The 16,487-nt window shown below is 39.6% G+C and overlaps 1 protein-coding gene across 1 annotated transcript in view; it reads right to left on the bottom strand.

The window, feature by feature from the left end:
* Positions 1-10,896: 10,896 nt before the first annotated feature.
* Positions 10,897-16,487, bottom strand: part of SAMD7 (sterile alpha motif domain containing 7) — a 19,885-nt gene continuing 14,294 nt past the window's right edge. The window contains exons 7-8 of the mRNA XM_011380183.2: positions 14,219-14,329; positions 10,897-11,091 (exon numbers count right to left, since the gene is read on the bottom strand). Coding sequence (XP_011378485.2) covers positions 10,897-11,091; positions 14,219-14,329 — 306 coding nt within the window. The remainder of the gene's footprint in view (positions 11,092-14,218; positions 14,330-16,487) is intronic.

Below are 16,487 nucleotides of genomic sequence, written 5' to 3'. Positions count from 1 at the left end.
AGCAGTTTCAGTTCTGTGTGCTACTTGTATGAAACTGTCAGCCCTTGAAGCTGTGGAACCCCAGTTCACCTTACCAGAAAGGCAAATAATGACCATGACAGATTCATGGGCACATATAAGATCCCTGAGGATTTTAGCAAATTTTCAGAAACACGGACACTGTTAAAAATTAGGCCTCTTACATAGAGTTGAGCATGTGAGAGCGAGGTACTATTGAGATTTATTTATTTATTAATATCATTGAAATTTCATTTGTGCCCATTGTCTTAAGGTAGTGAGACACTAGGATTCTAGAGTTGAAATAGTAATTTGCCGGAGCCTACTAGATCTCCAGAGCATACACTTTAGCCATTTAGAACCTATAAAACAAGCAGATCCTCATGAAACATTATCTTCTAGTTGCATATGAATAATAATAACGGCCTCTTCTTTATCCAGGTCTTTTTCTTCCATATGACTCTGTGCTAATCCAAGATCCAAAACCAACTTTTAAAAATTTACAAGTAATCCAGAGGCAATTATGGCTGCTATGCAGCTGAGTGCCATTTACCAGAAAAATCTTACATGAAGGGAAGCATGGACAGTCATTACTGCAAACCTTAGACCCATTAGCCTTTGTCTTCCAGGAGCTTGGAAAATTCAAGAGGCAAAGTAAAGAATCTGAGGGAACAAATTCCAAAGGAACATGGGTTTTGTCCATTTGTGGGCATGCTGGGTGTCTTCTCTTTGCCCTTCCAGATCCCCACTCCACCCTCTTCACTACTTATGTGGCTCAGTGGCTACATCAAAAGTGTCCCTCCCCGTCTGGCTTTGGGTGACATTCAGGCACTGGAGAGCACTGGCAGGGGATGGAGGGTGGGAGGAGAGGTCAAGTTGTTTAGCCTGCTGGTTCACCTTCTTGCTGGTTGAAGGTCACAGCTCTTGCTAAGTGGCCCTCTCCATTCAGATCTCTGTTGAAGTTCTGGAAATAGTTCCCTCCCCTTGGCCTTTCAGGTGAGGCTCCAGCTGCTACTAATCTGAGGAGAGGATACAGCAATGAGCTCTCTAGAAAGGAGAGTATCAGGAGAAGCTGGTTGGGGTGTGCAGTCACATGTAGAGAGATTGCCAGCCAAATGCCAGGACAGGGGGAGCTGCACGCCCATTGGTTGGAAGACTCCTGCCTCAGGAGGAAAAGGACCAGGAGCTGAGGCTATGCTGGAGGCCCGTGGTGGGGCTGGCATGATGAAGGGAACACTCAGGTCAGCTCTCTCCTCCTCCAGAGGTTCGGAATGAACAGGTAATGCCAGTAGGCATTTTTGCTACTTCCTATGGGAGAAGTATTACAAATTACGACCATATTAACACTTTTTTTTTTTTTTTTACCTATCAGACTAACAAAGATCAAATGTTTTTATAAAACTGTGTTAGTCAGAGCTGGGACAACAGGCACTCATTGCTGGCAACAGTCATTGCTGGCAACATTGTAATTTTTTGTTACATAAAAAAACACAAAACTCCCAAATATAGTATGTTAACATTTGCTTTAAAAAGAATAAAAAGATGGATGTACATTTCTATTTGTTGTAGGAGGGCAATTAGTGCCTGGAGGACAGGGTTTGAACTGCAGTTTATTACTCTGTAACTTCCTGAACCATGTGACCATATGCACTAATTTTTTTTAAACTATAAAATTTAAGTTTAAAAAAGCAAGAGAAGTAGGAGGAGCAACAGCAGCAACTGTGGCTGAAGATAGAGGAATGCTTGACTAGCCAAAGTCAGCAGTAGTGGCTTCCCACCATTGCAGGAAGAGGGGCCCGGTTGTTAAGCACATATCTCATCTGGTGGCCACAGCAATGGTAGCTGAGTCAGGAAGGCCTAGCCTAGACCCCAGAAATCAATGACCACGCATCTAGCCATGCCCAGCACTGTGGTGCTAAAACATGTGGGACAATGTGTCCCAGGCTAGAGGAAATGGGTAAAAATGGGATGCATTTCACCCATCTTGGGAATGAAGAAACCTGTTCTGACTGATTATTTAGAAAAAGCAGACACTCTGGAGGTGGTGAATTCCAAAGCCTCAGTGCACGTGAGTGGGCAAACTTCCAGGAGTGGGGTTTTCCAAACCAGGTTCCCTCTGGTCCCTCCACCATACTTAAGATACCCTCTCCTTAGGCAGTGTGAAGAGGCATCAGCAAAAAGGAAACTTGAACATATTTCAGAGATAGTCTGAAACAGCTCAAATGATTTCTTAAATGGTCTCAAGGAACTGATATGGAGTTTTTAAAACAGCTCTGAGCTTGATGGGAAGGAACAGGTAAAGCAGTAATAGTTCATAATCTCTTTCCACCCAGACACTTGAGTTATAATCATTTCCCTGTCTCAGCTTGTTTTAATATTAGATTTCCTTGGCTTTAGTTGTTAAGTTCTTCAGAAAGCCAAGTGGGCTCTGCTCAGGTATTCTTGAGCCGGAGACCAAACTGTCCTTGGTGGTGTCTAGTCTCCCCGAGAGCTGTGGCTTCCAGGAAGCCCTGGCTCAGTGAGAGTGTGGGCAGAGAAGGGTCATTCCTGTACGTGCATGGCTTGTCTTACCCCATCTACTGCCTCTTGGGCAACAAGTTTTTTACACTAATTCTCATGCTCGCATTACTCTCTTGCTTGTTATACCTGTTTGTGCTAAATAAGGGACAAATTGTCATTGGCATAGCATGGAGCAACAGAGACATGCCCACTGGTTATCTAAAAAAGAGATAAATGAGAGAGTCAAAAACATTAAAAAGATCTTTTTCTAACTTAGAGAGTATAAAAGATAACTTGTTTTTGAGAAAGGGTCAGCTGTGTTAAATCTCATACAAGTATTTTACTTTAATGAGGTCAGTTGTCCATGGGTCATGGGGGTGGTGGTGCTGGGGATAAAGAAATGAGAAACTTTTCAGGGTACTTCCTGTTCTCTTATTCTTTAATTTTGACATTATAGTGTTATTAGAAACATTGTATGCACTGTGAAAGTCTTTTAATTAAAAAAAAACTGGCATATGTTTCGCTGCCTTGGGGTTACTATAAATTGTTTATTGGTAGTGCCCTTGGTCTTTCGTGGTCTTTCCATTATATGAAATTGGCAGGAGGAGCCAACAAACATTTGGGAACAGAGAAGTATAGCGATTGCTATGCCACTTCCAGCATCATATGAAAGAAAATACCTAGTTTGGACTTTCCATTATCCATCTATTTACCGAACACCTACTCTGTAGGGACTGTGTTAGATACTGTGAATCAAAGATGAAAATAATGTGCAAAGATGTAAATGGTGAACCAATTACTTGTTTTCCCTTTAGGTTTTACATATTTTAGTGGAGTTAGTTTTTGTTTTTGGCCTCTGAAAGTTCTCGTTTATTTATCTCAAATGTTTACAGAGTGCTGAGATAGGATTCAGAAGCAACTAGGCCGGGTAAACTACTGTCCTCATTCTGCAACATTCTTTTTTTTTTCCCCAATGTTCTTAACAGCAAAATGGAGCAAGAAAACTTTCTCTCATCCCTCCTGGATACAGATTTAATTATATTATAATCAAAGTAACAATTTGATTAATGAAGTCTCTTCTAGTTCTAATAGCCCTGATGCCATCATTTGAGCCGCTGCACTGGCTTGAAACAAGACATTTATATTTTTTGGTTACATGATTCAATAAATTCCATTGATGATTTAAGCCAGTTTGAGTTGGATTTCTCTGTGTGTGTGTGAGAGAGAGAGAGAGAGAAAATGAGAGAGAGAGAGAGAGAGAGAGAATGAGTCGGGATCCTGGCAGGACACAAACACGGTAATTGAAGGGAATTAAATGAAGGACCATTTACACAAGTGTGGGTGGGGTTAGGGGAAACCAATAAAAACTAGCAATAACAGAGAACCTTCTCAACCCTAGGCCTGAAACAACAAGGGGAGGGGCTGGTTTCCCCAGATCCGGAGCTTTGGGAGAACCATAGCTGTAGCTGCTGGAGAGGGCTGCCTGATAGGAGCTATGGTCTTCAGGAGAAAAGCAGCCTTGCAGAGAAAGAACCCAAGGAATAAGTACTCTGATCCTTCTTTTCTCCTACTCCTTCTTCCTTTCTCCTTGGTGTTTCCCACTGGCCAAACTCAAGTGGAATCCAGAGAGAATGAAGACCATTTCATGCAGTCTATTGAACTCAGCCTTTTGGGGCACTGAACATGGTGGGGATGAGTGGAGAAAGAATCTGGAAGGGCCATGAAGAGCATTCATTATCCTATAAATCTAATATATTTTTGCAACGTATTTTAAGATTTTAGAGAACAATTAATAATAAAAAAAAATGACTATTATGAACATCACAACACATGACTGAATCTCACTTGTTGAGCATTCATTGTTGTGGGTGCTTTGAAATAGTGCAAGGAATTTAGAAGTCATAGTTGCTGTTCTCAAGTGGCTAAAAACCAAAAGGGTGAGATGAGGTATTACAAATAAAAAACGAAATTATGGGGCTGCAAAAATATAAAAATTCAGGCTTTAGGCATGAACCAATCAGTGTATCCAGTCCTCTTGGCCATAGGGATTGGGCACAGAAGCCAAAGGAATCAATAAGACTGAGTGACTCCCAGGACTTTGAATCTATAAGAGATATATGTTCTTCTCTCTACCCATGATGTGAGAATATCAAGTCTGGACAGCTACAGGCATTTTACTACTGAGAGAGGAGGCCCTGGAGCTGCGTGGAAGCCACTTTCATAGAACCTAAAGACGAAGTTGAAGGAAGGCAGCACAAGGAGAAACTGGATCCTCAGTGACATCATTTGAATCACTATATAAACCCAGACTGAAGCCAGACATCTAGACTTTTTAGTTACCAGATCCAACGAGTTCTCTTCATAGTTTATGCCAACTGGAATTGGGTTTTCTGTCATTTGCATCACAGAGCATCCTAATTGATACACTATCCTACAACAAAAGCATTGAAATGAAGTACTATTTTTAAATAAAAGATTTTAATGTTCAGGAGAAGCATTTGAATCTTCACAAGAATTCTTGCATTTTATTCTTATTCTTTATCTTAAATTTAAAAACAAGGCCCTGATTTATGAATTAGCAAATATTTCGGTGGTAGTAATCATAAGAAGTAACCCAATCAGACCACTCCCTTTGGAAAGTCCTCTATATGGAATGCAGTCTCAGACCACTCCCTTTGGAAAGTCAGACCACTCTCTTTGGAAAGTTCCCTATATGGAATGCAGTCTCTTCTGTGGATGTCATTTGCCTAAAGAGTTGGTGAATGTAAACAAAGTCTGGTGAATAATGATTTTTTTATGCCTCTGGCATGGGAACAATCATCAGGCCTGGAATAAAGACTATTTTTCATATACTCTCAGGAATAAAAGTATTGCCTTTTGTAGATTTGTCCTTTGGAGTTGCTGATCTCCCTCTTATGTACAACCTATATAATTAGATGTTGGCTGGTTCTTTCTGATTCCTGTACTGTGAATCTTTATTTGCTTGTTCAGTTAAGTGAGCAGTTTTAGTGGCAAACCATTAGTGTTAATACAAAGCACAAAGAGCCAAGCTAATGATTTAGGAAAAGTTGAGTGTTAAAGACACTGGTAGCTCAAATCTCAAAAAACAATAAATCACCTGATCGTCACCTAATTCATAAAACAGCAAGAACAAAACAATCTAATATGGACAAAATTTCTTTCTACTGTTTTGAATGAAATTATTTCTATTTATGCAGTGTCTGGGGACCTAACTGTGTGTCCAAAAAGAAAATGTTATAGTAGAGGTCTGCAGTTGAAGTTTTGAAAATATCAAGAAACGGTTTTTAACTATTATTTATCAAATTGTACCGATGACCAACGCTTTTGTAAACAATTGTAATTTCTGTTTTGCAGGTGAAAGAAAACTGCAGAAACTGCAGCAGAGTTTCATTATCAAGGCAAAGCACAGTGCTGCACTGACCTAGCTCTGGCAAATACCGTACTCCCTTCACAGAACTGGTTGGATTAGTTGTACAAATGCAAAACAACAGGTTGATAGTTTTGCAAATTATCTGTTCTAGCCCGTATAGAAAGCACTGAAATATTTAGTTTCCAAAGAACACATTACAGTGTTCAGAGAGCAGTTGAACAGCATTTCTAGTCTGTGATTCAAGGCAGTTGGCGGCACAGCCTGCCTTAGGAGAGAAACAGTCTTCTGATGTATCACATACAACTAAATTTTGCCTTATAGATACTGTACAATGTGTCCAGTTAAATTCATTAAATAACTCTACAACAGTATGAATGAAGATGTAGAAATGCTTAAACAGAATTTAAGGACCCAGATAAGTCAGAGAGAAGCAGGGTAAATTGCAGACGCAGAAGAAAGTCTGTTTCAATGCCACGTGATAACTATAGCTCGTAGATTGTGCATGCTAGTCTGTATGTAGGTCTGAGTATGTGTGTGTCTGAAGAGGCCTGTGCACTTAAAGAAAGGGGAGATTATCACCCCATCTCCCAGGAGTCATTTGCATAATTTCCGCGGACCTTGGGACAGTGAGTGGGAGACTGATTGAGATGACCACTAGAGGAGAATCAAACAATTTAAAACAGATGGGTGTCTTACTGTTACAGGAAGTGCTTAGAAAGTGAGGTAGTATGAATTTAGAATGGCTGGGTTGGTGGCCTAAGAAATTTAGAGTCAAGAGGAAGGACAAAGGATGAAGATACATTTACTATCAAGCTGGTCACTAGGACAGGGAGTAACATCGTTCCACAGAGTGAGATGGGTAAGACTTCTGAGAACTGAAAGGTTCTCACAGTGGGGACAACTCTTTGTGCTGAGTTTACTTGTCTGGGAAAGGCAGGGTCAGAACTCAGAGTCCTAATTTAAGAGACTTGTGAGATGGTTTCAACAGGAGGAAGTGGTTGGGGAGGGGCCCTGAGCAAAAGGAGGATGACCATCTGCCAGGTGCACTCCTGGAGATGTTCGTCTTCCCTGGCAGTGTGACTAGAAAGAGTGAATCTAAAGCACAGTTCATAGTGTCCCTTCTCCATCTGGAACATAATAATGAAAAATAAACTTCCTTCTTTCCTATGAGCTAAGGTAGAGGGTCTAGTCAAGAATGGACTATGTGGTTGAGGGGTAAGTCAGTGTTGTTCTCCCCTTCGGTGGTTGGAATTAGCTTAAAAGTTGGGTGCCTAGGATGGTGGGTAACATAATTTCCCTAGATCTGTTGATTATGCACTTAGTAACTTTAAGAAATGAGGTAACATCTCCTCACTCCTCCACATCTACCCCTGGACAAAGAGCAGCCTTGCTTACTGCTTGCTATACAATAAGTGGGTTCTCCAAGCTCAGTGTTCCTCAGCTGTGAAGCAACCTACTGCATGTGCACACATCCTCTAGGCCCATCTGTGTTGCCCTGTGGCATTTGATGACAAGAGCAACCAACACAAATATAGTGACATTCATGCTGCTCATTGTGTCATGAGTAATAATTTCCTTCGTCTCTGACCCATGAGTCTTGAGTATTCTGTCAGCTTCCATAAAATAATAAGTGACTAATTTATTAGGCTGTAGGTAAGGTAAAATCAAACCCCCGATCCAACATATATCATTTTATCTGTACATATTTCAGTACACATTTCTAAGAGATAGAATTCTTAAAAAAAAAAAAAAAATTATGTAAGATGAATAAGTTCTAGAGATATGCTGTATAACTTTTTGCCTATAGTTAATAATATTGTATTGTGCACTTAAAAATTTAAGAGGAAAGATTTAATGTTAAGGTTTTTACAATAAGAAAAATAACTTCAAAATCCCATTATAACATCTTAAAAAAAGACAATGATTTTTTAATAGCGTTGAATTGTGTTCAAAATTCCCCATTTTATTTTATTTTTTTTACAGTGTATTCATTCAATAGGCATCCAAGCATTTGTATTGGATTACTTGAATCTTTAAAAAAGATTATTGTAGTAAAAAAATATATATGTGATTTTTAAAATTTTAAAAATACAAAATTTGTGATTTTAACCATTTTTAAGTATGATTCAGTGGTGGCATTAGTTACATTCTCAATGTTGTACAACCATCATCACTACCTATTTCCAAAACTTTTACATCTGGGTGATTTAAGTCTTTAGTATCTTTTAATCTTACTAGTTTTCCTTTTCCCTTTCTCTGTTTTTCTTGCAATTTATTTGTTGAAGAAAATCACATAATTTCTACTATACAGTTACCCACAGTTTGGATTTTGCTATTTTTGTAACTTTTATAGGCTTCCATTGGGAGGCATATAATGTCTAGTTGTTTCTTTTTGTGATGTCAACAACTATTTATGACCATTGTCTAGATCCTTTATTTTTTTAGAGGTGCAAAATTGTGACATTTGAATTCTATTATTGCTTTTTAATGTCTCTAATGCTTCCATAGAAGAAACAGTTGCAGAGATGATGTTGACTCAGTCTGTCTAAATAATGTTTCTTAAGCCAGAAGACCTTATTTAGCAAGCACAATTTTATTGTGATTGATTTTTAAACATAAAAGAGTTGTTTTGTTATTGTTGCTGCTGCTGTTGTTTAATTCTCACAAAGGGCACAGAATATGCTCAAGACTAAAATAACATTTGTGAAAAAGTTAAAAACTACTTCTATATGACAACGTGAGTAAATTTTCACCCTCCAAAATCATTTCTGTTACTGAAGTGGGTCTTTTGTTAAAAGGTATCCTAGAGTCATTAATCTGGAAAGAAAGCAATCAGTATGGACAAGCAATTTCTGTTTCCTTTTCTTCCAAAGAAGAGTGTTGAGAGCTGGGTAGAGCCTCTTTTACATGTGTTCTCTGCTTCTTTTTTTATGGATCTAAAATTAAGCATAGTGTTTTTTTTTTGGTTATAGTACATGCCAGGATGGCACATCAGAACATTTTCCTTAGAGCAACATTGAGTCACATCTGTTCAAGTGAATCGGTTACCAACTCAATAGACTCATTTAGCAGGGATAGGAAATTCAAAAGCCATCAGTCATGTGAGTTGAACCACGTGATCCCGCTACCATTAAAAATATTAATTAAGCTTTTTTTTTATTCCCCACCATAACATCTGTTACCTTACATTTGGTATCCTGTGAGACTTCTATGTGCTGGGAATTATAGCAGTTGAAAGGTCATGCCACAAAACTTATTAAAATTTTAAAATTTGGAGGGATATTCTCTCTCTCTCTCTCTCTCTCTCTCTCTACCCCCCACTCCTCTACCCTCCTGTCCCCAAAGAGGATAAACTAGCAAGTCACATTCATATTTGATAGTATAATGTAATTCGATGTTGGAAAAAAATTCTGCTTTTTTCATATTAAAAATAAAAGAAAGCAAAGCTCAACTAAATTAGTGCGGTTTGTGGGGAAATGACTTCAAAAGCCCACTCTCTGTGAAAGCCCACTTTCTTCCAAATCAAAAAGTAATATGGGTAGCATGCTGTATATATTTATCAATGCAATTTATTTGCTTGTTTTAGTAACCTATTGCTGTGAAATAAATTACTCCAAAACTTAGTTGTTGAAAACAACACATATTTATTATCTCACAGTTTCTGTGGGTCAGGAATCCAGGACCTGCTTAGCTGGGGGCCTCTGGCTCAGGGCTGCCATCAAGCAGCATGTAGGAGCTGTATAGTCATCTCGAGGCTTGACTCAGGGAGGAGCCACCTTCAGCATCCCTCAGAAGATCCATTTCCAAGTTCAATCACGTGGTCCTCTCTGCAGGGCTGCTTAGAAGCTGGTTTCTTGAAGAGTGAGGATTCCAAAGAGAGTGAGAGAGCACCCCAGACAGAAACCATAGAACTGACATCCCATCATGTCTTACAGTCTATTCATTAGAAAAGAGTCAATAAGTCAGGTCCACCAAAAGGGGAGGAGATTATATAAGCATGAATACTAGGAAGCAGAGATCATTGGGGGCCATCTTCGAGGCTACTTACTACAGTTTTTTCATTTCAAATGTAAATTTTAAAATAGAAAATGCATTCTCACAGTTAGAAATTAAAAATGTATAAGAGAGTGTAGAGTAAGTCTCCTTCACTCCCCTGTCATCCAGTCCCCTCCTTGAGCAAACTTGTATCTGTTTCCTGTGTATACTTTCAGAGGGTTTCTGTTAGACGTGAAGTTGAAAAAGTTGGACTCCGAAGGGTGCAGGCAGAAAGCTGCCTCAATCTTCTCCCCTCCACCTTGCCAAGTCAAACCTGCTTTGCAGAGATAATTCCACTGCACCCTTGGGTGAAATCTGAGGTGGGTGTTATGACTTTTCATGTCCTTCTCAGATAACGAAGAGTCCTCCAGTTATTTTTAGTCATAACATAATTTCACATCAGAAAGAAAATGCTGAATAATAGTCAGACTACAAACTTTAAGGTTAACGTGTCTGCCCTTCCTTAGCTTGGGCCTCTGTCAGCCTGGAAGGCTGCAACAAAAAAGGTGGAGACTTTCTGGCCTCCAGCTTCTCTATTTCTCTATTTTGTACTTCATTTTCTCTTCTGTCTCCTGTCTACTCCGCTGGGTTGCCTTTGTGTCTCTCTGTGTTGGGGGATGGTGAATGAGTGAAGAGAGAGAAGGATGTTCCAATATGCCATCCTGGCACGTACTAGTGCTCTTTTCTTCAGTATTTGCTCATTTGGCTTATTCAGAGATCTCGTTATGGAAACATCCAATGGTAGCTTTTTTGGTGTTTGCAAATTCTCTCCTTCATTAAACTTTTGTTTCCAAGGATATGCCTCCGGCTACTTTGTGCTGAGGTCTTGGGCAAGGTCTCCTCCAAGACAACTCCAGAAGGTCTGGCTTTCTCTCCCTCTCAGCCTCCATCTGGTGCTGGAAAACCCTCATGCACCCTTCAGAATGTCCTAGACTCTGGAAAACCGACTAAGACTTTTTTGCTCCTTGGGGGTTTTAATTTCTCATACTATCTCGCTCGATTCCTTTAGGAATTATTATATCCTGGGAACAGGGACTGTCCAATGTATCACCCCAGGAATTAAAACCCAGAAGAGAGGATGTATCTGCTGGTTGATCAAAGGCTTGTTTTGTTTGAGTAGGAAGTGAAAAACTTTTTTTGTAGAACATACTTTCCACATGCTGAGATACCTTTGAAGACAAAATAATTATAGAAATTAAGTCTGTGAATTCTTTCAATAATCCAGTGTATTCTACTTAGCCACAGATGGCAGGGAGGCTGAGGTAATTTCAGGCATGGGCATATACATAGTTGTGGGGGACATGTTTCTAGGACATGGTGGGCTTTTTCTTTCTCTTAGAATCATAGTGTTCACTGTTGTAAAACTGGATATCGAGATGGTAGAACTTTCCAGTTCCCATTCCTGGTTCTGCTATGTTTCATCTGCACACACAGTTATTCTCTCTCAGTTCACTCTACCTCTCCCTTTTCCAGTCGTCCCACAGGCACCCCACTCTACCTTCACCAATACACAGCTGGTCCTTCTCTTAGCTAAGGCTGGAGTTTTTTGTTTTTTGTTTTTTTACTTTTATTTTATTTTATTTTGTTTATTGGGGTAACATTGGTTAATACAATTATATAATTTTCAGTTATACATTATAATTTGACATCTATATATTCTAGGCTGGAGTTTTTTGGGCAATGTCAGCACACAGCTGGCCGTCAGTCATCTTTGTGTTGAGACATAAATGGGGCTGTTCTGGGATTTGGTACCCCAATACTAACCACTGGGTTCCTACACAAACCTGATCCTGAACAGCACTCAGGAGATTTCTATGTTATTAAATTGTCACAGCTCCAACCCAGCTTCCTCCATTCTAATAATATCCAAGTTCTCAAATTCCAGTAACTTTCTTCTCCTACCCCTGTTCCTTGTATGCTCAGCTCAGGTTCACCTTCTAAGTCTCTGTTCCGGAGAAGGGGTTTCCTTCTTCGTAGTAGGGCTCTCTGTAATAGTGTTGCCCTCGATTCCCATTTTGGAGATTGAGGCTTTGTTATCTTATCCACAAAGATATCTTTTCTTATCTGGTGCACTCCTGCCTGCTCGCCTCCTAGGTCTTCCCGATGTTACTCAGAATCTCCCAATTCTGCCGCTTCTATTGGGCCCCTGAAAATTCCCAGTCCCTAGTATCCTACAACTGTTTTGCTGGGTTGAATATCTGGCATCAGCTGGACCTGCTCTCATCAGCTTCTATGGGAGCCCTGTCCTGTTGGGCTGGCAGATGGGGCATGGATCTAACAGCTCAGCTGAGCTTCATGGAGGCACTACACATATCAGATGGAAGCACAATAAATGACTACAGCCTCATGAACAGTAAGTGAGGAAAAGAGTAAGAATGATTTGGAGTTGGCCACATTGTAAGGTCAAAAAGGGGGGGTGGGGCGAGGAATAAATCAGAGCCAAAGAAAAAATTGTACAGTGTCACCGTAATTATGCCAAGAGATATAGTATTCTCACTAAAGAAAAATGCCATTTAAAAGTGAATGCCATATTGTACCATTATACCAATGTTAATTTCTTAGTTTTGACAAGTGTGCCACATTTTGTAAGATATTAACATTAAGAAAAGCTAGGTGAATTCTCTGTACTATCTTTGTGACTTTTCTGTATCTAAAATTTTTTCAAAAAATTACATTGAAAAAAAGAATACCAATAGAAACATTAAGTATTTGCATTAGACACAAACAACTTCTTTACCCTAAAACTTTTAGGCAGACGAAAATGGTTTTTGAAGGACATTTTAAAATCTCAGCTTCTGGAATAAATATATATAATAAAAAGGTGCAGCCTTGTGTAAATTCTGGGAAGAATTAGTTGATGCTTCTCGGTTTTGCTTCAGGAAACTCATTCTTTCAATAAATTTTGACCTATTATGGGTCTTGCATGTTCTAAGGATACATCCACAAAGATATCTTTTCTTATCTGGTGAACTCCTGCAACAAAATAGATAAACTCTCTGCTCTCATGGAACTTACATTCTATTGGAGGCAGAGGGAAATCAATAATAAACATGAGTATAACAAATAAATAAATTATGTTGTATGACTGGAGGTGATAGGTGCCATGAGGAAAAAAAAAAAAAGAAGAGCAGAAAAAAGGGATTGTAGTAGTATGCATGAGGGCTAGGCCATGTGCAATTTTAGATAGGCCGATCAGAGCAAGCCTCATTGAGAAAGATGAGAGGAGCAAAGAGGAGGGAGATGAGGGAGCAAAACATGAGGATGTCGGGGGTGGGGTGGGAGTGAAGAGCATCTCAAGCAGAGGGAATGTCCCCAAGGTTCTTGATTTAATCTCATGTTGTTTTGAACAATAACATGCTTTCCAGGCTTGTAGCCTAGGAGGAATAAGCTATGCCATTTAGCCTAGGCATGGAGTAGGCTATTCCATCTCTGTGTACGTGTACTCTGTGATGTTTGCACAACGACCGAATTGCCTGATGACGCATTTCTCAACAGTATCCCCATCACTACACTACATGGGACAGGATCATTCTTTACCGTTTTGTGAATAGGTTCTGGGTGGGCAAAGGCAGAGCAGGGAAAACAGTTAGAAGGCCAATGCAGGAATCCAATGAGATGATGGTGCCTTAGACCAGAATGAAGCAGTGAAGGTGGTGAGAAATGGTATGCTAGAGCTGGCTTGTTTCAGTCTTGAAAGCCATTTGTTGATTTTTTAGGGAGTTTTCAAGCCAGTTGTTAAACATGCCATTATTAAAAATTAAATTATATAAACTTACGATTAAATACATTATATTGAAAACTATAGTAATAAATTCTCAAAACTCATCACTTCTTAATTGTCTTTACTTAATTTCTTTGCTATTATCATTTATTATTATCTCTGCTATTTGTGTCTATTCTATCCATATGGTGAAAATACTGTAAAGTGGGGTGCTGCTGTGCATCTCTTCCCATTTCTGTATCTAGTGACATTACATCAAGAGTTTGTCAGCCGTGGTGGAAGTATTGACACTACAGAAATTGGCAAGTGCTACAAATCTGGGTTCATTTTGTTCTTAAAGAGAAACATTTACCAGCACACCACTGCTTTGTGCCTTTGCAATTATACCTAGGGATATGTGCTACTAATCCATCTAATGTTTCAGGTTCCCTCACTTTTATCACTTTCCTAGCCACAGAGCGGAAAGCTTAATATAGAGGATAACTAGGTATTATGACTATTACAACAGGATAAAAATAACACACTCCCTTGAGTTTTATACCATCACTACACACTGTTAGGAAAAATCATCATACCTGCGACTGGATCTTAAGCGCCGGCCCTAGCTTTAATCCCATAGTGCTTCGAAGATGCTCCTCTGTGAGTAATGGCAGAGTTTCTCCATCGATTGCATGATCTTTAAACACCTTATTAAACACAAACAGTGTTAACTTTGCCTAATTTTTTTTTTTTTAATTCTTGTTTTCCATGCAAGTAAGTTAGTTTTGGAGGAAACATTAAGACTGCTTGAGGATGACACAAATTTTATAAAATTTCACATTTTCAGTTACTCTCTTCTGCGCTCCAGTAGCACATTGTTCATGCTCTTTAATAACCCTTGGAGTACATTGTAGTCCTCTGTTTAAAGAACTCAGTTCCAGCCTGGAATAGCTAATATTTGAGTGCGCACCTAGGTCTCATTTATCAACGTACCTGTAATGCGGTGGCTGGCACATAGTAGATGTGCAATAAATGTTGCTGGACAAATCAGTGAATGAACAAAGTCTCAGTAAAGGGATCTGGGTAATAACTGTCACAGACAAATGTCATCTCTCACATTTACAGGTGCACTGCCTCCTGTCCACTGCCTTAGCCTAATGGCAGAGGGAGGAGAGGAAAACGCAGATGGGGCTGTCATGCTGGCCCTTTCCAGCAGGGTCTGTCTGACTGTTTAGGGATGTGACCTTTCCTTCCTTTCTTCCTCAAATGGGGGAGGCTGCTGGTGGACAAAGATTCCAGGTAGATGCAGAGATGGACAGGAAAAAACTGAGCGGATTGGTAGCACCGTCATTTCATGATCTCCAACTTCAACCTGCCTGGCAATCCTGTGTTTGCCGACCAGCTTTCTCTTCTTTCTATTTCAAGCTTTCTTCACACTCCTCGAATTTTATTTTATTTTTCTCTTTTTGTAAATGTTTTTCTTTGACTTTTAACCATATGTAATACTAAGCTTATAATACCTTAAGTCTTTTTTTTTAATTAATTAAATATTTATGATGACATTGGTTAACAAAATCCGGTAAGTTTCAGCTGAACATTTTAACAGTAAGGCATATATATATTTACATTGTGTGTTCACCTCCCATAGTTAACATTTCTTTCTGTCACCATCTACCTTCCCCGACCCCACTACTCTCTTGTAACCACTAGTCTGTTGTCCATGTTCATGAGTCTCTGTTTGTCCTGTTTGTTTGTTGCTTTTAGGTTTATATTCCACGTATAAGTGATATCTTCAAACTTTAGACACTACAGAATCCTCTCTTATTTTCAACAGATCATATAACTTCCTAATTAAAAAAAAAGAAACCAGTAGATAAGAACTTCCTCTAATTATGCCTAAAAAACCTAAAAACATATTTTCTCCCTCTATCCTCATATGGGAAAGTGGGGTCCCTCACTGTTGAAAGACAATCTCTCCACATATTCTGGGTCCTTACCCCTCTCACCTTGGGGCCCCAATGAGTAAATCATCCCCTCTGTTGCCTTCCATCTCTCCTCCTTGGCAGGCTCTCTCCCATTAGCACTTAAGCAAGTTTCCACCATTATACAACAAGCAATAATACTAATGAAAATATACAAACCTCACTCTGCCTCTAGATACTGCCCCATGCCTTTCATCCCCTTTACAGCCCAGTCTCTCAGAAGATTTGTGATGCTCCCTGTTTCCATGATCTTACTTCCTAGTCATTCCTCAGGCTCAAGGAGTCTTCATCAATCTGCTCTCCTCTGGGTCTCTGGTGACTCTGTTATTACCAAACCCATGAATATTTTTCAATTCTCATATTTTTTAGGCTCATGCCCTCTCCTTTGCAGTCACCTTTGTGGCTACTGTTTCTTTGTCCCTCCTTCTGTGTTAGAGTCCCTTAGGTTTCTGTCTCAGGTCTTCTTTTTTCTTTCTTCTTTGTCTCAGTCTCTCTTGGCTTCAATGAGTGTCTCTCTATGCTGCAGGCTCCCTAATGAATGGATATCTTTAACTTAGAAGTTGGATCATGCCAATCCTGCCTCTTAGAAAGTGTTCTCATCTGTCACCTGCAGTATTCCTGCCCTGGATCAAACATGATTATTGCTCATCTGAGGAGGCTTTCCCACTAGTCTTGCCGCCTTCGACCTGTTTTCATAAAAGCAACCTAGTGACCTTTTTGAAATATAAAGCTAATCATATCGCTCCTGCTTAAAACCTCAACTGCCTCCAGAATAAAATTATAATCCTTCACTGGATCTTCGAGGTTCTTTGTGACCTAGCTCCTACTCCCACTCTAGTCTCCTGTCTTGCCATTCTCACCTCTCCCACCTTGCCCCTGGCCC

The sequence above is a fragment of the Pteropus vampyrus genome, unplaced genomic scaffold, assembly GCF_000151845.1.
Source record: "Pteropus vampyrus isolate Shadow unplaced genomic scaffold, Pvam_2.0 Scaffold12, whole genome shotgun sequence".
Lineage (NCBI taxonomy): Eukaryota > Metazoa > Chordata > Mammalia > Chiroptera > Pteropodidae > Pteropus > Pteropus vampyrus.
Note: the sequence above shows the minus strand (reverse complement) of the source record. Positions and strands in the feature narration are given on the sequence as shown.